Source organism: Nerophis lumbriciformis, linkage group LG26 (genome assembly GCF_033978685.3).
Source record: "Nerophis lumbriciformis linkage group LG26, RoL_Nlum_v2.1, whole genome shotgun sequence".
Classification (NCBI taxonomy): Eukaryota; Metazoa; Chordata; class Actinopteri; order Syngnathiformes; family Syngnathidae; genus Nerophis; species Nerophis lumbriciformis.
In genome coordinates this window covers 16413943-16435870 of record NC_084573.2, presented here as the reverse complement: position 1 = coordinate 16435870, position 21928 = coordinate 16413943, and the positions used below count along the sequence as shown (strand labels likewise).

General features: G+C 42.4%; 1 protein-coding gene and 1 non-coding gene across 2 annotated transcripts in view; one reads left to right on the top strand and one right to left on the bottom strand.

Annotated features, from left to right (window-relative positions):
* The window catches only part of chrna2b (cholinergic receptor, nicotinic, alpha 2b (neuronal)), an 81742-nt gene that overhangs the window by 21519 nt on the left and 38295 nt on the right, over positions 1-21928 (bottom strand). Inside the window, exon 2 of the mRNA XM_061986779.1 lies at positions 14616-14767. Coding sequence (XP_061842763.1) covers positions 14616-14767 — 152 coding nt within the window. The remainder of the gene's footprint in view (positions 1-14615; positions 14768-21928) is intronic.
* On the top strand, positions 20931-21013 carry trnal-uaa (transfer RNA leucine (anticodon UAA)). The gene has a single exon. It is a non-coding gene; the product is annotated as a tRNA-Leu (tRNA).

The window sequence follows — 21928 nt, the reverse complement described above, 5'->3', positions numbered from 1 at the left end:
ATCCATTTTCTACCGCTTGTCCCTTTTGGAGTCACGGGGGGTGCTGGAGCCTATCTCAGCTGCATTCGGGCGGAAGGCGGGGTGCACCCTGGACAAGTCGCCACCTCATCGCAGCGGTTTATAGCAGTGGTTCTCAAAAAACTTATTTTCACCATTCATAAAACACTTGTCTCTTCAAGTAAAAATATAATGACTAATATTACAATACAGTAGCGTAGTAGGCCTAAGTATTCATTAAAAAACATGGCAGAGATTTTATTTAACCCTAACCCTAACCCTATTTTTTATTTTTGGCACTGTAACACTACACAAAGTTTGAACAGTAACACTGTGTTTGAAATAAGAAACGTAAACACTGCACTTAAATCAAGTGATTATTCAGGCTACCACTAAATGGAGCCCTCAAAAAGAATTGAAAATGGAAAAAGATGGGGGGGAAAATATTTTTTTGTTTTATCATGTTTTTTGTTAGAAAACAAACATGACACAACCCTTCCCAGTTGTTAGAAAGCCCACTGTTAATATGTTTGTGTGTATGCTTCACTGATGAGACTATTTGCTGAACATCGTTTTGCCCTACTAATTTAATTTTTTTCATGTTCTTTTTTTTTAATTAAATCAACATAAATACAATTAGTGCACCAACCCAAAAAACCTCCTCCCCCATTTACACCCATTCACACCCACTCACACAAAAGGGGTTGTTTGTTTCTGCTACCAATATTTTGGTTCCCACAACATAGAACAACACAGTCTGCAAGGGACATTGTCCCTGAAGCACACATGATTTTGTGTGCTGCTGGTCCACTAACATTTTCATTAATTACTATTTTTTATGTAATCGTTTTTATATTGATTTACTTTCTTTAATTTATTTCTCTTATTTTATTTTTAAAAAAAGGACCTTATCTTCACCAGACCAGGTTGTCAATGAAATTAGATTTGTTTAAAGGATTTTGAAAACCAGGTCCAGTCCAGATAATGTCCAAGTCGGGCTCAGCAACACACACCTTCATCCATGTACACTGAAAATTAGGGAACATAACAGATTGCATGTAATTTATTAACAAAATTACATTTTTAAGAATAAGCATTTATGTACAGTCCAGATTATATCCAGGTCGGACTCAGTAACACACATCTTCATTTATGTACACTCAAATTAAGGAACACAACAACAGATAGCATATAATCTATGAACAAAATTAAATTTTCAAAATAAGCCTTTGAGGACTTCCCATTTTTTTTTTTATGTTTTTTGGCATCATTATCGTTTTCAACCATATAACTTTCTATAGTTAAAGAATACTGAATAAATGTTTTAAAGAAAGTAATACTAAGTGAATATCTGTTTTTGGCCTTAAACATAAACCCTTTACCGAGTACTATAATTAAATTGACTAAATCATGACTGTCAATGAACTCTCCTAAAATAACAGAAATCACATCAAGCTTCATAAACAAACCAACCCTTAAACACATTTTTTCAACTTCCACCCAAAACGAAGACACAATATGACAATACCAAAACAAATGCAGGGTGGATTCAGACTCCTGACAACAAAATCGGCAATCATCTGACTCTGTCATATTCCATAGTTTTAACATTTTTCCCGTGGGTAAGAAGTTATAAATAATTTTAATTTGAAAATAACGATTTTGCACATCGATAGTAGTTTTGTCGATGAATATGAATATGGCATCCCACGGCAACAAAAAAAGTCCTCCCATTTTCCATACGTGTTGTATGGGGCAGCCTTCAAAGATTTCTCTATTAAATAAAAATTATATATTTTTCTATTTATTTTAGTTCCTTTTTGCCAACTAGAATTTCTTATTAGAGGTTTACAAACTAATAATTTAGTAGTTCCGTAATGAATTATTTGTTTGCATCTTTTCCCAATTACTCCAGTTAGTTGATTAAATGAAAAGCTTGAACAAGCATCACCATACAAAGTTGTAAATTCATCATACTTCATAATCTTACCATTCTCATTGATAATATCATTGACAAAAATGATTCCTTTTAAAAACATATTTTTCCAAAAGAAAGACTTTCCATCTATTACAATATTAGAGTTCATCCATATTATCTGCTGCAAAATGTCATCTCTTTTTTTTGGCACATATAATTGAAAACACCACCATGAGTGGGTTGTTTCCTTTATGAACCCCGCCATGTTTCCCAGCAGACTCTCTACATAAAGAACATGGGAGGGCATCACTTGTAAAAACGGATACAATTTCTTTTGATACAGTACATGTTTTTTGTCCAACAGGACACTTGTGTACCACTCAGTGTTTAGACACATCTTTGGAACAATTGATGTTTTTAAAGACAAACACATAGCTTCAAGTTTAAGAAGTTTCAGGCCCCCGTATTCATATACATTGTACAAAACTTTTCTTTTAATCTTTTCTGGTTTGCCGTCCCAGACAAAATCGAAGACCCTCCGCTCATAAACCTTAAAAAAGTTTTGTGATGGAGCTGGTAATGACAAAAACAAATAAATAAATTGAGGAATAATTAACGAGTTGACAATAGATATTTTACCATACAAGATTAAGGATTTCCCTTTTCATAATTGCATAATTTTATCCAGCTTTCTTAGTCGATTATCATAATTTACTGAGCCTTGATCTTCCAGATTCTCTGGTACAACAACACCAAGTATGTTAACTGGTCCATCTATCCACAAAACAGGCACTTTGCATTCCATTCGAAAGGACGTTCCCTTTAGATTTCCGATCCTTAATATTTCACATATATCATAATTAAGCTTAAACCCAGATTGCTGTGAAAATATGTCCAAAAGATTAAAAAGGTTTCGCAAACAATGAGGTTTGGAGCTGATAAAGAAGCTTGTATCATCGCATACATTGTTATTTTACTTTCAATAATATTATTACTGAGCCCTTCAATATTTTTATTCAATCTAACTTTAATCGCCAATATTTCCATAGCAATAATAAACAAGTATGGAGACAAAGGGCATCCTTGTTTTAGACCTCTTAATAGAGGTATTGTGTCACGTGGGGGTCGCATATTTATGCGGGATCGTTCCTTCCGTGCAACACGGACACTCCGGACAAAGACGTGAGGGTAATATATGATTTATTTACATAAATCATGGCAAACAGAAAACAAGCAAAAGAAAAACGTGCCGAACGCACGGGAAGCTAAAGTTAAACTTAGCACAGGACTCTGGAACATGAAAAAACAAACCAACGTGATGTAGCTTACCGCAAACAAGGAGCACAGGACGAGTGAACAGAAAGGCAGGCTTAAATAGTGTCAGTGATGAAAAACAGGTGCGCGTCGAGAACACAAGCGGCAGGTGAAAATAATAAGTAACCATGGTGACGAAACAAACTCACAGGTGCACAAGCAATAACTAAAGGAGTCCAAAACTAACCAAACTTAACTAAACAAAACATGATCCGACCACGGATCATGACAGAGCCCCCCCCTTAAGGACAGATTCTAGATGTCCTAAAAAAAACAAAGATCAATAGTCATGGGAGGGCGGGAGGGGGACATGGCGGTGGGTCGCCAGCCCAAGTGGCCCCGAATCCACCGAGGCAAAGTCAAGTGGCGGCGGCGAGTGGAACGCCGCTGCAGCAGGCGAGGCGGGCGCCCAGGGATTGGCCACATTCGTGGCCGACTGGGAGGTGGGCGCACTTGGCGTGGCGGACGACCAGGTAACGGCCATATCCGTGGCCGACGAGGAGACAGGCGCGTCGTCAACTTGGCAGGCGTGGCAGCTCGGCGTGGCAAGTCAGGCGGCGAAGCTCGGCGTGGCGCGTCCGGCGGCGAAGCTCGGCGTGGGTCTTGGTCTTGGACTAGGCGTGGGTCTTGGTCTTGGCATGGCGGGTCTTGGTCTTGGCATGGCGGGTGTTGGTCTTGGCATAGCGGGTCTTGGCATGGCGGGTCTTGGTCTTGGTCTTGGCATGACGGGTCTTGGTCTTGGTCTTGGCATGGCGGGTCTTGGTCTTGGCATGGCGGGTCTTGGTCTTGGTGTGGGTCTTGGTCTTGGTGTGGGTCTTGGTCTTGGTCTTGGTGTGGGTCTTGGTCTTGGTCTTGGCGTGGAGGGTCTTGGTCTTGGACTTGTGGAGCTGGTACCGGAGCTTGGCGTCGTGGAGCTGGTACCGGAGCTTGGCGTCGTTGAGCTGGTACCGGAGCTTGACGTCGTGGAGCTGGTACCGGAGCTTGGCGTCGTGGAGCTGGTACCGGAACTTGGCGTCGTGGAGCTGGTACCGGAGCTTGGCGTCGTGGAGCTGGTACCGGAGCTTGGCGTCATGGAGCTGGTACCGGAGCTTGGCGTCGTGGAGCTGGTACCGGAGCTTGGCGTCGTGGGGCTGGTACCGGAGCTTGGCGTCGTGGGGCTGGTACCGGAGCTTGGCGTCGTGGAGCTGGTACCGGAGCTTGGCGTCGTGGAGCTGGTACCGGAGCTTGGCGTCGTGGAGCTGGTACCGGAACTTGGCGTCGTGGAGCTGGTACCGGAGCTTGGCGTCGTGGAGCTGGTACCGGAGCTTGGCGTCGTGGAGCTGGTACCGGAGCTTGGCGTCGTAGAGCTGGTACCGGAGCTTGGCGTCGTGGAGCTGGTACCGGAGCTTGGCGAGGAACTTGGCGTGGTGGAGCTGGTGCCAGTCTTGGTGCAGGTGGAGGTGGCCTAGCTGGGGGTTGCGGCTTGGCAGGTCGGAAGACTGGTGAGGGCGGTCGTGCTGGAGGCTGTAGCTTGACGGGTCGGTAGACTGGTGAGGGCGGTCGTGCTGGAGGCTGTGGCTTGACAGGTCGGTAGACTGGTGGTGGCGGCCGTGAGGGAGACTGTGGCTTGGCATGGTGATGCCGAGCCACCCCACCAACACAGCTCCCGACCCCAGCCCCCCATCTATTTTCAGAAAAAGTGTCCTGATGGTACTTTATTTTTGGAAAAAAGTCATTAGGAGGTGGCTGATAAAGGGAGACAGACGGAAGAAAAAAAAAATCCAGATCAGAATCTTCCCTTGACGCCGGCGGAATGATGTCATCGCCGCGCGCCGTTTCAGTGACGTCATCGGAAGTGGGCGGAGTGACGTCATTCAAAATGGATGGCGTTATGTTGTTGTCAGAGTTCATGGTAATTTGGCTTGCAGCCCAATCTAAAAATTGTTTAGCAAAATGAGTAACTGGATTACCAAACAACTGAGGGGAGGAAGACTGAGCCGTTTGTGGTGACTTGCTGTTCGGAGGAGGAGTTTGGGGGAGCGACGCATTTTGGCGGCGAAAAACCTTTTTGGCTGGCTTCCGTCCTCGCCAGTGCGTCTCCATCTCCTCGAAGCCCGGGGCGAAGGAACTGTCAGCTGTGCTCCTACTGTCACGTGGGGGTCGCATATTTATGCGGGATCGTTCCTTCCGTGCAACACGGACACTCCGGACAAAGACGTGAGGGTAATATATGATTTATTTACATAAATCATGGCAAACAGAAAACAAGCAAAAGAAAAACGTGCCGAACGCACGGGAAGCTAAAGTTAAACTTAGCACAGGACTCTGGAACATGAAAAAACAAACCAACGTGATGTAGCTGACCTACTCAGTGGCCTAGTGGACCTACTCAGTGGCCTAGTGGTTAGAGTGTCCGCCCTGAGATCGGTAGGTCGTGAGTTCAAACCCCGGCCGAGTCATACCAAAGACTATAAAAATGGGACCCATTACCTCCCTGCTTGGCACTCAGCATCAAGGGTTGGAATTGGGGGTTAAATCACCAAAATGATTCCCGGGCGCGGCCACCGCTGCTGCCCACTGCTCCCCTCACCTCCCAGGGGGTGATCAAGGGTGATGGGTCAAATGCAGAGAATAATCTCGCCACACCTAGTGAGTGTGTGACAATCATTGGTACTTTAACTTTAACTTTAACTTTACCGCAAACAAGGAGCACAGGACGAGTGAACAGAAAGGCAGGCTTAAATAGTGTCAGTGATGAAAAACAGGTGCGCGTCGAGAACACAAGCGGCAGGTGAAAATAATAAGTAACCATGGTGAAGAAACAAACTCACAGGTGCACAAGCAATAACTAAAGGAGTCCAAAACTAACCAAACATAACTAAACAAAACATGATCCGACCACGGATCATGACATATTGTCCCAGAGATGTATCCATTATTGATAATTCTACAGTTCGTTTTATTATATAGCGTCTTGATCCAGTGTAATGAGGAGTTGCCAAAATTGAAAAAAAAAAAAACGTTTTTACAAATAAAATCTAAGCTAATTTTGTCAAATGCTTTCTCCAGGTCGGCTACAAAAATTAATCCCCTTTTATTTTCCATATTATAATTTTCTATAATTTCTAATAACTGTCTAATATTTTTTCCTATGTTTCTTCCTTGTTGGAAATCTGATTGATCTTGGTGAATAATATTTGACAAAACAGACTTAAGTCGTGTAGCCAAACATTTTGCCAGGATCTTAGCATCGTAACACTGAAAAATCTCAAATTTTTTAGATAAACTGGGTCTTTATACTGACCATTTATTTCCTGTTTCAATAATAAAGAAATAAGACCTTAGGTTTGAGTGTTAGACAAAAAAACTGTTTTATATGAGTAATTAAAACTAAAAAGCAATGGTTTCTTAACCTCTTCATAAAATACTTGATAAACCTCAATAGGTATTACATCTAATCCTGGGGTTTTCCCTGGATGAAAAGACTTGACAGCTTCCACAAGTTTTTCCTCTCTAATGAGGCCTTCACATGAATGGCTTTCTTCTGAGTTCAATTTTTTTTCATAATTTTCTGGAAAAAAAACTGTAGTTTCAGGAGGGATTACCGGATTTGTAATTTTCCATTTCTTTCAACCATGTGGTGCGTGTATCCAATACCTTTCCATTTGTTTTAATAAGCTTGGAAATGTTCTTTTTAGAACGATTTTTTGATGATGCAGTCATAACTTTTCAATAATTGTTTTTTAACTAAGTCTGCTAACTCCTCTTGTTTGGATGTAAAGGAATTCAGTTGCTCACTAGTTAGATTATCATTACTATCAATGTTTTTTTTGTAAATCCTCAATTTCTTTCTTTAATTCCTGTTCTGCCATTTTAAGTTGTTTTTTTTCAATGAAGAGTACGCAATGGCATATCCCCTAAAACAACATTTGAAGGCTTCCCAGACTATTTTGGGATTTGATGATCCTACATTATTTAAAAAAAAGTAAGTAATAAATTGCTTTGTATTTTCAATAAATTCATCATCCTGTAGAAGCATTTGATTAAACTTCCAAAATCTGGGCCCACGTGTATTCTCTTCAAACGCAATATTTAATCCTATACAATTATGATCAGAACGCAATTTATCATCGATCGATATTGCAGTCACTTTGTTTAGCAATGAAAATTATATCAAAAAATAGTCAATACCACTTGCCTGGTTTTGTCTTCTCCACGTATTCCATACTAACCTAGGATGTTTGAATCTCCAGATATCAATTAAATCAAATGCATCCATAACATTTTGAATCTTTTGTAAAGATTGAGGATGATAATCCATTTGTCATGATCTGTGGTCCGGATCATGTTTTGTTTAGTTATGTTCTGTTAGTTTTGGACTTCTTTAGTTCCGTCTGCGCTTCCTTGCTTGTTTTTGTCACCATGGCGACTCATTAGTTTCACCTGTCATTTGTTGTTTGGATCACACCTGTCATTAATCAGATCTATTTAAGCCTGCTTTTTCCGGTCACTCGGTGTGGCTTCATCGTTTGTGTCACGTTCCTGCCAAGTAAGTTTTGTTCATTCCATGCCATAGCAAACGCTAAAGTCCTAGTTTCACGTGTTTTAAGCACGCTTGCCTTTTTGTTGTGTTTCCTGTATGTTGGTAGTTTTAATGATTTATGAAGAATAAATCAAATCCTACCTTTACGCCTTGGTCCACCGTCAGTGTTGCATTGGGAGAACGAACCGCAGTGAGCTGCAAACCCCGCCGTGACAGAATGAAGCCAGCTATTCGTTCTTCCGCAAAGGACCACGAGGTGATGGAGACGCGCTGGCGAAGATAGAAGCCAGCCAGAAAGGCTTCGTTTCGCCGTCAGGACGCGTCGTTCTCCCAAACTCCTCCTTCGGCACACAGCACGCCTCAAGCAGCCCACTCTTCCCCTCAGTTGTTTGGTAATCCTGTTACGCATTTTGAGAAACATTTTTTTGATTGGGCTGCGAGCCAAATGAACAGCGGCAATAATGACGTCAGTCCATTGGCGCCCCCAGTGACTCCGACTACGCCCTTAAGGATTCTAGCCCCGCCCACATCACAGACTTTTTCCCTCTGTCCTCCCACACAATATCAGGGGGGGGAGAGACTTTCTGGACAATTTAGAGGGGAGGATTCTACTCCCATCTTGACCTCCCGCCACCCACCCCTAAAGACTGTTCCAGACCGCAAAGAGCAAGTCTGGTATCCTCCCCTTGAGGGGGGGGGGTCTAGGGCCGGGAGCTGTGCTTGTGGGGTGGCTCAGCTTCGCCGTGCCAAGCCACAGCCTCCAGCCCGTCCACCACCACCAGTCCATCGGCATGCCAAGTCGCAACCCCCAGCTAGGCCACCTCCGCCAAGCTCATGGCTAACCTCAGCCCGGGTGGGCCTGCAGACGCCACCATCATCTCCGGTGGGCCTGCAGACGCCACCATCATCTCCGGTGGGCCTGCAGACGCCACCATCATCTCTGATGGGCCTGCAGACGCCACCATCATCTCCGGTGGGCCTGCAGACGCCATCCTCTTCAACACCTGAACTTCCTGCTCCTCGGCTAGCTCCTGTTCCTGTTCCTCGGCTAGCATCTGCTCCAGTTCCTGCTCCTCGGCTAGCTCCTGTTCCTGCACCTCGGCGGACACCAGTTCCTGCACCTCGGCGGACACCAGTTCCTGCACCTCGGCGGACACCAGTTCCTGCACCTCGGCTGACACCAGTTCCTGCACCCCGGCTGACACCAGTTCCTGCACCTCGGCTGACACCAGTTCCTGCACCTCGGCTGACACCAGATCCTGCACCTAGTTTGACACCTGTTCCTGCACCTCGGCTGGCACCAGTTCCTGTTGCTGCTACCACACCTGACTTGTCTGCTGCTACCACGCCTGACTCGTCTGCTGCGTCCACGCCTGACTCGTCTGCTGCGTCCACGCCTGACTCGCCTGCTGCGTCCACGCCTGACTCGTCTGCTGCGTCCACGCCTGACTCGTCTTATGCGTCCACGCCTGACTCGTCTTCTGTGTCCATGCCTGACTAGTCTTCTGCATCCACGCCTGACTCGTCTTCTGTGTCCACGCCTGACTCGTCTTCGCATTCGCGCCTGACTCGTCTTCTGCGTCCACGCCTGGTCCGGAGCCGTGAGTGTTGCATTGGGAGAACGAATCGTAGTGACACCATTGAAAAATACCCTTTTCGGTCCAGAACTTTATCCAAGGCAACATTAAAGTCCCCCACAGTAATAATTTCCCCTTGTTGTTCTTGCAACATGTCACTTATTTCTTCAAAAAAGGAAGGTTCATCAACATTTGGCCCATACAGATTCAAAACACACATCTTTTGACCCTGAATAATCATATTTAATATTAACCAGCGTCCTTGTGAGTCTTTCTCCATAGAGTTAAATTGAAAATATATATTTTTTTTTAATCAAAATCATAACACCTTTTGAATTTCTGTGACCATGTGAAAAGAAAATCGGACCATCCTATTATTTTCTCCATTTTTCTTCATCTAAATTTGTTGAATGCATTTCTTGAAAACAAAAAAAATCTTGTTTTTTTTCCTTCAGCCACATAAATATAAGTTTTATTTTTCTGTTGTCTGCAAGACCACTGCAATTATAACTATTTATTCCAACTTCATTATCGTTCCTATAAACCATATGACCTGAGTAAATTCATAATATATTTTATTGATTCTCTTAATACCATAAGTTTCATAGACATAAAAATCTTGTAACTAAAAACTGCAGCATCACTTGCTATTTCCAAGGAAACCAATATCCCCTCTAATAAACCCACAGACACACCATTCACACCACAGCACATAGGACAAACAAACACAAACCCCCCAAAATATATTATTCGGTGACCGTTTCCCAACATCTAATTCCATCCAGTCCCAGAATAAACTAAATAACTCCAAAACAAAAATGTCAATTCATATCCATCAAGTCGTCACCATGGCGATGTCGCGATGACGCAATCACTGCGCGACATTGTTATTGTTCCTCACATACTTCTGTACAGCTCACCGTTAACGTACAGTTCATCCACAACAAGACCATCTTGTAGTCCTTTCTGCCTAAAGGACTTCATAATTGGAATTAATTTACGTTGTTTCTCCACCACCTCGATTGGGTATTGGCTGGTCATGAAGAATGTAGTACCTTTCAGTCTTCTGGAGAGAGCAAGCACTTCGTATTTGCATTTGGAGTTAGTAAACATTACAACCATAGGTCTGTCCTGTGTGCTCGTTCCATCTGGATCCTCTTGACTTCTTCCTCCGGGATGCCGAGTTGCTCCTGCAGAAAGGCTCTGACAAGGTTCTCCGCGATGCTGTAAGTTTCTCCTCCATCTTCGCTAATTCCCATGATCAACAGGTTATCCCGTATGCTCCTGCTGTGGAGTTCCAACAAGTCCGCCTTTAATTTCTCGTTCTCCGTTGTCAATCTAGTAGTTTCGAGTTTCAGGCTTGTTAACTCAACTTTTAGCGTTGTCTGTTCCTTTTTTATCTCCACCATTTCGGCGTGATTGCACTCGACTGATTTTTTCAGCACTGAAACGTCAGTTTTTAGTTCATCCAAAATGTCCAGTTTTCCAAGTTTTTCAACCGTAGCTTGCAACATTTTTTGATCGTCCGGAGTAAACGTTGCATTTTCGTCCAAATCACTAGAGGACAATTGATCACGGACGCGTTTAGATTCCTTTGATCCGCGTTGTGGGAAAAATGGGCCACTCGGCGTTCGAGGCACCTTATCTTCAGCCAAATCACCCTCGTGAGTAATATATATCTCACCAATTGCAGCGAGGTGGATATACCTGTACATAGCGAAAACAACTTCAAATCTTGTGTCACCGGCGCTTTTATGCCATTTATAACATTACATACTGGGACTTGTGTAGAGACGGTCTCAGCTCATGTTGCTTACGGCGGCCAATTTTGGCGTTTTTTTAACTCACCATTGGACTGTGATGCAACAGTTTGTTCCCAATTTGCCTGTTCACCTGTGGGATGTTCCAAATAAGTGTTTGATGAGCATTCCTCAACTTTATCAGTATTTATTGCCACCTTTCCCAACTTCTTTGTCACGTGTTGCTAGCATCAAATTCTAAAGTTAATGATTATTTGCAAAAAAAAAAAAAAGTTTATCAGTTTGAACATCAAATATGTTGTATTTGTACCATATTCAACTGAATATGGGTTGAAAATGATTTGAAAATCATTTTATTCCGTTTATATTTACATCTAGCACAATTTACCAACTCATATGAAAACGGGGTTTGTATATAATTTAGTTTTGCATGTCGCATGACACATTATCTTTGTGTAATATTGGCTGCATTTCAGATAGTTGTTTGTGTGCCATGTTGTTTCAGACCACAGCAAACATTACCTAGCTTGCCAAAGATTGTAATAAACATATTAGAAGAAGACAGCCTGCCGTTTCCTTTAACTTGGACACTCACATCTATACCTTTTGGCCATTAAAAGCCAGTAATTTCCAAGAGTTATCTCGCCTTCTGAGTAGCTTCTGATTTATTAATGGTTTCTAATGTTGTAAAAATGTGTACAATAAATATAAAATGTCAACATTTCTGTCAACGAAAATTTGTTTCAGCCTGCGACATATAGTCATTTTGATAGTAGGCTATTATAGCTAATATAGACACTTACGTCATGGGTTGCCTTCATTACTTATATACGGCTTTTCATTTTGTGCGGCTCCAGACAGATTTTTTTATTTTTATTTTTGGTCCAATATGGCTCTTTCAACATTTGGGGTTGCTGACCCCCGCGCTAGTGGTACACGTACCACAGTTAGAGAACATCTGCTTTGAAGAACACAAAGATTAATAAACTTCATCATCTGCTGTAATGCGTTCTGATCAGCATTCAATTAAAATTTAATCAAAAATCTAAGGCAATAACATTAAAATATTGCAATTATTTATTTATTTTTTAAGAGGGGTTATTAATTTATCTGTCATTTGATCTGTTGTCAATGTTGGGTCACAAATCAAACATAATTGCATCCACTCATAATGACTGACATAAGCAAGCCGAGGAGGTTACATCAATTATAAGAAAGAGTTTTAATTAATAAATTAACTCAAAATTAAAAACATTTATTTCTTGTGTTGAATATTGGCTATACAATGTGATTGTCAAGTTTATGAGATGCGATGACTGTTGTTGTTTGTTTGTTTTTTATTAATGGCTGTGATGGTAATGAAAATGATCAAATATAATATTAATGATAATATTGACACAATAAAGCTGGGATTGGTTGGGAGTTGGCCTTGCTCTATGGTAGAAAGAGGATTTATATGCCCCCATTTGAAACAGGTTACCTGACACATGAAATGTGACGAATTGGGTGTGCGCTATCCACTTTAGCTGCCAGATGGCATGTAGAGTGTTGAATATCTTAATATGTGTTTTGTGGCAATTCCAACTTCAACCACAGCGTCAGTTGCTATGTAAAGTGGCGCTTTCCATCATTTTCAGCAGACTATATTGCAAAAAGGTTCACCCCCTTGCCCCCATCCTCCCCTCTTCCTATCACGCGACATCCACCCAGGAATGGGGCAATATGAATCCCTTCCCTACTGTATATTATTTTATAAGGCTAATTAACATTCTGTGTGATTTTTACACAAACCCCAAAACCAAGTGAAGTGAAGTGTGAAGTGAATTACATTTATATAGCGCTTTTTCTCAAGTGACTCAAAGCGCTTTACATTGTGAAACCCAATATCTAAGTTACATTTAAACCAGTGTGGGTGGCACTGGGAGCAGGTGGGTAAAGTGTCTTGCCCAAGGACACAGCGGCAGTGACGAGGATGGCGGAAGCGGGGATCGAACCGCAACCCTCAAGTTGCTGGCATGGCCGCTCAACCCACCGAGCGATACCGCCCCAGTGAAGTTGGTAAGTTGTGTAAGTTGTAAATAAAAACAGAATAAAATGATTTGTAAATCCTTTTCAACCTATATTTAATTGAATAGACTGCAAAGACAAGATACTTGACGTTCGAACTGGAAAGCGTTATTTTTTTGCAAATATTAGCTCATTTGGAATATGATGCCTGCAACATGTTTCAAAAAAGCTGGCACAAGTGGCAAAAAGTTGAGGAATGCTCATCAAACACTTATTTGGAACACCCCAAAGGTGAACAGGCTAATTGGGTGCCATGATTGGGTATAAAAGCAGCTTCCATTAAATGAAAATGGATCCCATAGGCAGTACTGCCTCAAAAAGTGACATCAGTGTGTAAAGGATATCACCACATTGGCCCCAGGAACACTTCAGAAAACCACTGTCAGTAACTACAATCCGTTGCTACATCTGTAAGTGCAAGATAAAACTCTACTATGCAAAGCGAAAGTAATTTAACAACAACACCCAGGGCTGGGCTTGAGCTCATCTAAGTGGAAAAGTGTTCTGTGGTCTGATGAATCCACATTTCAAATTGTTTTGGGAAACTGTAGATGTTGTGTCCTCTGGACAAAATAGGAAAATAACCATCCGGATTGTTATAGGCTCAAAAGCCAGCATCTGTGATAGTATGGGGGTGTATTAGTGCCCAAGGCATGGGTAACTTACATATCTGTAAGGACACCATTAATGCTGAAAGGTACATACAGGTTTTGGAGCAACATATGTTGCCATCCAAGCAACGTTGTCATGGACGCCCCTGCTTATTTCAGCAAGACAATGCCAAGCCACGTGTTACAACAGCGTGGCTTCATAGCAAAAGAGTGTGGGTACTAGACTGGCCTGTCTGTAGTCCAGACCTGTCTCCAATTGAAAATATGTGGCGTATTATGAAGCCTAAAATACCACAATGGAGACCCCGGACTGTTGAACAACTTAAGCTGTACATCAAGCAAGAATGGGAAAGAATTCCACCTGAAAAGCTTCAAAAATTGGTTTCCTCAGTTCCCAAACGGTTACTGAGTGTTGTTAAAAGGAAAGGCCATGTAACACAGTGGTAAAAATGCCCCAGTGCCAACTTTTTTTGCAATGTGTTGCTGCCATTAAATTCTAAAATAATGATTATTTGCAAAAAAAAAATTACGTTTCTCAGTTCGAACATTAAATATCTTGTCTTTACAGTTTATTCAGTTGAATATAAGTTGAAAAGGATTTGCAAATCATTGTATTGTGTTTTTATTTACCAATTACACAACGTGCCAACTTCACTGGTTTTGTTTATACACGAGTTAGAATGCATTTTTTTTTAAATACATCCGTCTTCTTGTCTCTCATAATGATTGTGAATGATAGGCCAAAATTCCCCTAAAATAGCAGTTCCCCTTCAAGGAGACTTGGTGGTTAATTAAATAAATGCGTTCGTAGAAAAATGTTTCTGACTTGTGTCAAAAGTGAAGACTTACCACGTCAATGAGCTGAGCAATGGACAGTCCAAACTTGACGATGACCACATCTGAGATGTTGGGCACTGGTCTGGACCACTTGTTGTAGCCAGCGAACAACGTCTTGAAGAGCTCATCCTCGGCGTGCAAGTGGGAGTTATCATAGCAAGCCACTGTGGTTTTATAAACAGAAAAAGTAGGAGAGCATAACATTCACAGATTCAACGCATATTGAATCTAGACTTACAGGTGGAAGCAGTATGAGATTGTAGCTAATGGTGTGTACAATTGATTTGGATAGCTTTGCATACTAGTTTATTGGGGCTGAGTGAATGATAAAGAGTATGCGGGGATGGAATTATTTCCCCATAATGGATGGCTTCATCACTGGAGTCAATTACACGCATCGTTACATGCTCGTATTAAGTGAAGGTCTGTCTGTCAATCTCGGTTGCTAATGAAACGTGAAACAATCACCGGGAAGTTTTGTCATAAAACTGTGCGAGCGAGCGCTGACTTACTATAAGTTTGTCGCTGTTGGAAAAAGCTTGTTTTTTCCTGGAGTGCTCATGGAGAATAAACAGGTGTAGACAGAAAATCAGGTTGGTTTGCTTTTGAAAACTTAAAATATTGTTTGTTATTGATATTGTTTGTTTTCAGTTCATAGTATGTTTCAACTTTTCCTTCATGAGATTAAAAAATGTTTTTAAATTGGAAAAATGATGAAAACCTCTGAATATTTGTTTTGTAATGCGATAAAACTGAAATGTGCTTGTGACACAAAGAAAAGCTTCGAAAAAGTTGTGTGGCACCACCTTTACAGGCAAACCTGGATGGCCTGAAGGTCATACTGCCATGAATCATTATGCCTCGTTTGTAGGTATATTTGAGCTCATTAAATTTCCTTTACTTATGTCCTCTGTATATTTAATTTATATTTGAATGTCTCATGACGCATTATCTGTATGTAATATTGGCTGCATTTCTGAAAGTTTTTTGTGTGCCATGTTGTTCCAGACCACAGCAAACATCAACCAGCTTGCCAAAGATTGTAATAAATACACTAGAAAAGGGATGTCAAACTGGTTTTCATTGAGGGCCATATGGCAGTTATGGCTGCCATCAGAGGGCCACTTGTAACAGCGAATAATGTATGAATTTGCCTCTTGATTTAATTATTAATTATATAAATTGTTTTAAGTAGACTGTCGATTTTACAGTAAAAACATTACATTTCCAAAATTTTACTTTATATATAGTGGGGGGGGGGTTTCATTTTTTACAACATTTTATGGTAAATGGAAAAACAGTACCACTGTTTTTTGAGGGGGTTTTTACGGAAAAAGCCGACAGCTTAGTTGCCCGTTTTTGTACTGTAAAAACAAATGTGCCGTATTTCCATTTACAGTGGTACACCGTTAAAACAAGATTTTACAGTCAAAAACTGGCAGTTCAATCAACAGAATTTAAACGCAAAAAACGTGTAGTTTTTTTCAATTTACAGTAATATGCTGTAAAGACATGCACCTGGGGATAAGTTGATTGGCAACACTAAATTGGCCCTAGTGTGTGGATGTGAGTGTGAATGTTGTCTGTCTATCTGTGTTGGCCCTGCGATGAGGTGGCGACTTGTCCAGGGTGTACCCCGCCTTCCGCCCGATTGTAGCTGAGATAGGCTCCAGCGCCCCCCGCGACCCCAAAGGGAATAAGCGGTAGAAAATGGATGGATGGATGCTGTAAAGAACACCGCGTGGCAGCCGAAACAGTCGGAATTTAGAGCACCGCTGCAACCGTAAAATGTATTGTAATTTTTATTAATTTGATAGGTAAGTTTGCTGTAAAGTTAAGTATTTTTATTTATTTTTATTAAGACAAAAACATGTTTGGAAAGTATGATAATATACTGTAATATTGCAATATTGGATACTATTGAAGTTTAAAAGGCATGCAATTTCAAGCAATACATATATTTTTTCTGTCAAAATGAAAACATTTTATTACATTTAGTGAGAAAATTGTAAGTACTTTATTGACACATATCATATCCAGGTGTTTGTGGGCCGGATAAAATTATGTGTGGCCCCCGGGCCTTGAGTTTGATACCTGTGCACTAGAGGAAGACAGCCTGCCATTTCCTTTAACTTGAACACACACATCTATACCTTTGGCCATTCTAAGCCAGTATTTTCCAAGAGTTATCTCACCCTCTGAGAAGCTTCCGTTTTACTAATGATTTCCAATGTTGCAAAAATTGCCCTAACCGCTCCACAGAGGACGCCATCTCCTCTGCACTCCACCTGAGCTTAGAACATCTGGAAGGAAAGGACACACACGTGCGGATGTTGTTTCTGGACTTCAGCTCGGCGTTCAACACCATTATCCCGCAGCAATTGGTGAGCAAACTGGCCCCCCTCGGATTCAGTACCCCCCTATGCAACTGGCTGCTTGACTTCCTCATAGACAGACCCCAGTCTGTGAGAGTGGGCGACAACACCTCCAGTGCCATCTTCCTGAGCTCCGGCTCCCCCCAGGGCTGCGTCCTGAGTCCGCTGCTGTTCACGTTGATGACCCATGACTGCTGCGCCAACTCCACTACTAACCACATTGTGAAATATGCACACGACACGCCAGTAGTGGGCCTCATCCGTGACAATAATGACATGGACTACAGGGAGGAGGTGAAACATCTAGTTGACTGGTGTAGAACCAACAACCTGGTCCTGAACGTCGACAAGAACAAGGAGATCATCGTCGACTTCAGGAAGCACCTATCCAGCCACGCTCCACTCTTCATGAACGGCACAGCGATGGAGATGGTAAGCAGCACCAAGTTCCTGGGGGTGCAGATAACTGACAACATGCCCTGGTCCCTACACACCGGAGCTCTTGTAAAAAGAGCTCAGCAGTGCATGCACTTTTTGCGTCGGATGAAAACAGCACAGCTCCCTCCCCCCATTCTCACCACATTCTACAGAGGCACTATAGAGAGCCTGCTGACCAACAGCATCTCTGTCTGGACTGGAGCCTGCAGTGACTCAGACTGGAAGTCTCTCCAGAGAGTGGTGAGGACAGCGGAAAAGATCATCAGGACTTCTCTTCCTCCTATCCAGGAGATCGCAAAAAGCCGCTGCCTGACCAGGGCTCAGAAAATCTGCAGAGACTCCTCCCACCCCCACCAAGGACTGTTTTCACTGCTGGACTCTAGAAAGAGGTTCCGCAGCCTGCGGGTTCTGTAACAGCTTCTTCCCTCGAAGAGGGGGACAACAAAAACTCTCAAGTGAGCTGGTCGCCGCCTCAGCCTCCGGGGTCTTGTCGGAATAGCAGTGTTCCCCCTCCTGGGGAGGAAGTCACAGATAGTGTTACATCTTGTGAAGGCCAGGACGAGGTCCCCGGGACGGGAACCATTCTCCCGGGTAACTCCACTCCTAGTCCTGCAGGAGTGCCCGTCCCCCGGTACGGTGCTAGCCGGTCGCGGTGCAGGACAATATCACTCACTCTTGAACGCATCATAATAATCCCCTCAATTTCCCCCAAAAATGGATTAACTCGCTGGAATATAAAGACAATATAACATACATCCATAAACGTGGATGCATATGCAAAAGTGCAATATATTTATCTGTAGAGTAATCTATTTCGAGTCATACCAAAGACTATAAAAATGGGACCCATTACCTCCCTGCTTGGCACTCAGCATCAAGTGTTGGAATTGGGGGTTAAATCACCAAAATGATTCCGGGGCGCGGCCACCGCTGCTGCTCACTGCTCGAAGCACTTCGTCACTATTGGGGTGAGTGCAACAGGGCGATAGTCATTCAGACAGGTCACAGTGTTTTTCTTTGGCAGGAGCACGATGGTGGTGGTCTTGAAGCAAGTGGGCACAACAGCTTGTGCTAGTGACAAGTTGTATATGTCAGCAAGTACGTCAGCCAGCTCTGATGAACACACCCTGAGGGCCTGGCCAGGGATGTTGTCTGGGCCGGCTGCCTTCCGTGGGTTTGTTCTCCTCAGAACTGTACGTACCTCTGCTGTTGTCACAGTTAGTGGTGGGTCCTGCATGCGCTCCGTTGTCAGAACCCCTCTCTGTTGGTTGGTGTGGAGGACCTCAAAACGGGCGTAGAACTCATTCAGCTCATCTGGCAGTGAGCGTTGGCTGTTTGTGACCCCCCTGCTCCCCTGCTTGTAGTCTGTGATGTGTTGCAGGCCCTGCCACATGCGCCGGGAATCTGTGGTAGAATAGAATCCCTCCAGCTTTTTTCTGTATTGTCCCTTGGCCTCGCTGATGGATTTACGCAGGTCATATCTGGCCTTCTTGTAGTCCTCAGCGTTGACTGAGACAAATGCAGTGGAGCGGGCATGTAGCTTGGATCGAACATCACAGTTAATCCAGGGTTTTTGGTTTGGGTATATCTTGTATTGTTTTGTGGGAACAATGTTTTCCACATATGTGCTGATGTAGCCAGTTACACTGGAAGCATATTCCTCTATGTCCACAGTACTGTCCTCCCTCTGAGCAGCAGTTTTGAACATGTCCCAGTCTGTACTCCCAAAGCAGTCCTGAAGCACTAGTTCAGTGTCTTCATTCCACACTTTAACAGTTTTTCTCACGGGGGGCTTGCTTGAGGCGCTGTCTGTACGCTGGATATAGAAAAGCTGAGATGTGATCAGATAGTCCAAAGTGTGGTCTGGGTACATACAGCCTTGTAGGCTCCCCTCACGTTGCAATATACTTGGCCCAGAATGTTTTTTTCCCTCGTAGAAAAGTTCACATATTGATGGTATTTCGGGAGGACGCTCTTTAGGTTGCTGTGGTTAAAATACCCAGCTACCATGAACGCAGCATCGGGGTGTGCAGTCTCTTGTTTACTGATGACGTTATGCAGCAGCTTTAGCGCTGTTGTGGAATCCGCCCGTGGCGGGATGTAAACAGACAGTATAAACACTGCACTGAACTCCCTTGGCAGGTAAAAATGTCTGCATTCCACCATCAAAAACTCAATGTTGTCCGAGTAGTGTCTTTCAACCACCTGTACGTCCGAGCACCAGCGGTTACTGACGTAAACACAGACGCCGCCGCCTCTCGCCTTTCTTGAAGCCATTGTCCGGTCTCCACGGTAGACTGAGTGCGTTGCTAGCTGGATAGCAGAGTCTGGGATGCTGTCCGAAAGCCAGGTTTCCGTGAAAATAAAAGTACAGCATTCTCTCAATTCACGCTGGGATGTAATCCTGGTTCTCAGCTCATCCAGCTTGTTGTCGAGTGGACGCACGTTAGCTAGCAGCAGGCTAGGTAGTGGTGGTCGTGTAGCTCTAGCCTTTAGTCTAGCATGTAGCCCCGCTCTCTTTCCTCGCCGCCTTGTTGTTGTTGTTTTGTGGTTAGCTGGGTCTCGTCGTAGCAGAAAGTTGAAGTCCGCCAGACTATAAGTGAGCTCATGGTGAGCTTTTCCGATGTCCATTGTCATATCTCACTGTTGCGTGCAAAAATTTTGCATTTAGGATGCAAATGAGTACTATGATAAATAAAAAACGTAAATGTTGTCGGGAGGACAACGCAAAGATGTCAGCCACGGGGGGCGCCATCTTGTATTAGACAAAATATACTTAAAAAACAGACACAATCCAAAACCAAATTAGTCATTTTTTCTAGTTAAAAATCTAAAAAAAAAGTCAAAAAATGTGTGACATGAGAAAGCTTTGAAAAATGTGTTTGGCACCGGCACACAGGTCTGTGCATGTAGACTCCAGATATAAGCCACCTTTTTTCTAAATTGCCAGCACCTATGATGGCATACCAGGATGGCCGAGTGGTTAAGGTATTTTTTAAAACATACTTTCAAAACAGACACAATCTAGGACAAAATTAATAATTTTTGAGATTACAATTTTTAAAAAAAGAGCAACAGGAAGAAAAACTCTTAAGAAGTCGTTGAGCTACCCATATATAAGATGACATGTTTCAAGTTTAGGACAGCTTCTTCTCATTATAAAGCTTTTGTAAATTATACTTAAGAAACAGAATGAGTATTTTTTGAGTTAGAATTCTAAAAAAAATCAGTGACACGAAGAAAAGGTCTGAATTAGTTTTTTTTAGGTTGTGATTAAACTGAAGTGTGTGTGGCGCTAGAGGTATACTAGCATACCAGGACCACCAATGTAGGATGTCATTTATATACATTTAAATGGAAATATATTTAAAAGAAAACATTCAGATTCTAAAACAAAAATAGCAATTTTTGAGATTGCAGTCAAAAAATGGGTGACATGAAGAAATGCTCTAAAAAAAGTTGTTGTCACTGCCTGAAGGATATTTTTAACAATTGCAGGAGTCAATATTGACGTACCAGGATGGCCGAGTGGTTAAGGCGTTGGACTTAAGATCCAGTGGATAATAATCCTCGTGGGTTCGAACCCCACTCCTGGTATTTAAATGATGTACTCTTTACTGTGTGAAGAGGCACAACATAATGTCCTTCCTTCTACATTAGCTGTGGTTGGGTGCATCCACATCACCAACATCAAAACAGGAGTTGAGAACTATCGGGGAACTTTTCATCTATTTAAACGTCAACAATTTTTTGTCACTTAAGAATTGTTTCTTAAAATCATGAAGTCAAAAAACAGACGAAATCCTAAACAAATTGAAATCACAATTTAAACAGTTATTGAACGGAAGAACAACAAATAAGACGACCTCTTTGAAGTTTAAGAAGGCTTCTCATTTTAAGACTTTTGTAAAAAAATATTAGAAAGAAATGTCTCTCATAATTAATGTGAACGTTAGGTATAATTCCCCCAAAAATGCAGTTCCCTTTAAGATCCAATGGATAATAATCCTTGTGGGTTCGAAGAGGCACAACATAATGTCCTTCACTGTGCATATCGGCATGACTGACATGGAAACAGGAGTTGTGAACTTTCAGGGAACTCCCCATCCATTTAAAAGTAAATGCCTAACATATTGCAACAAATCTAAGTAATGATAATTTCAACAAACAGAGAAAATACATGACAAAATGAATCATTTTTGAGATTACAATTTAAAAAATGAGCAACAGAAAGAAAATCTCTGAATAAATTGTTTGGCGACACATATAAGACTCAAAAAACCAGACAAAATAAAATTATTCATATTTGAGATAGGTATTTAAAAAATGAGTGACTTTTTTTTTGCAGATTGTGATTAAACTGAAGAGCAATTGACAGAAAAGAAAAGCTTGGAAAAAGTTGTGTTGTCCTCTTCCAGCATACCAGGATGGCCGAGTGTTTAAGGCGTGGGACTTAAAATCCCCGTACTTCCAGCAATGTAAGATTTTTTTGGAAAAATTTATTTTAAAAAA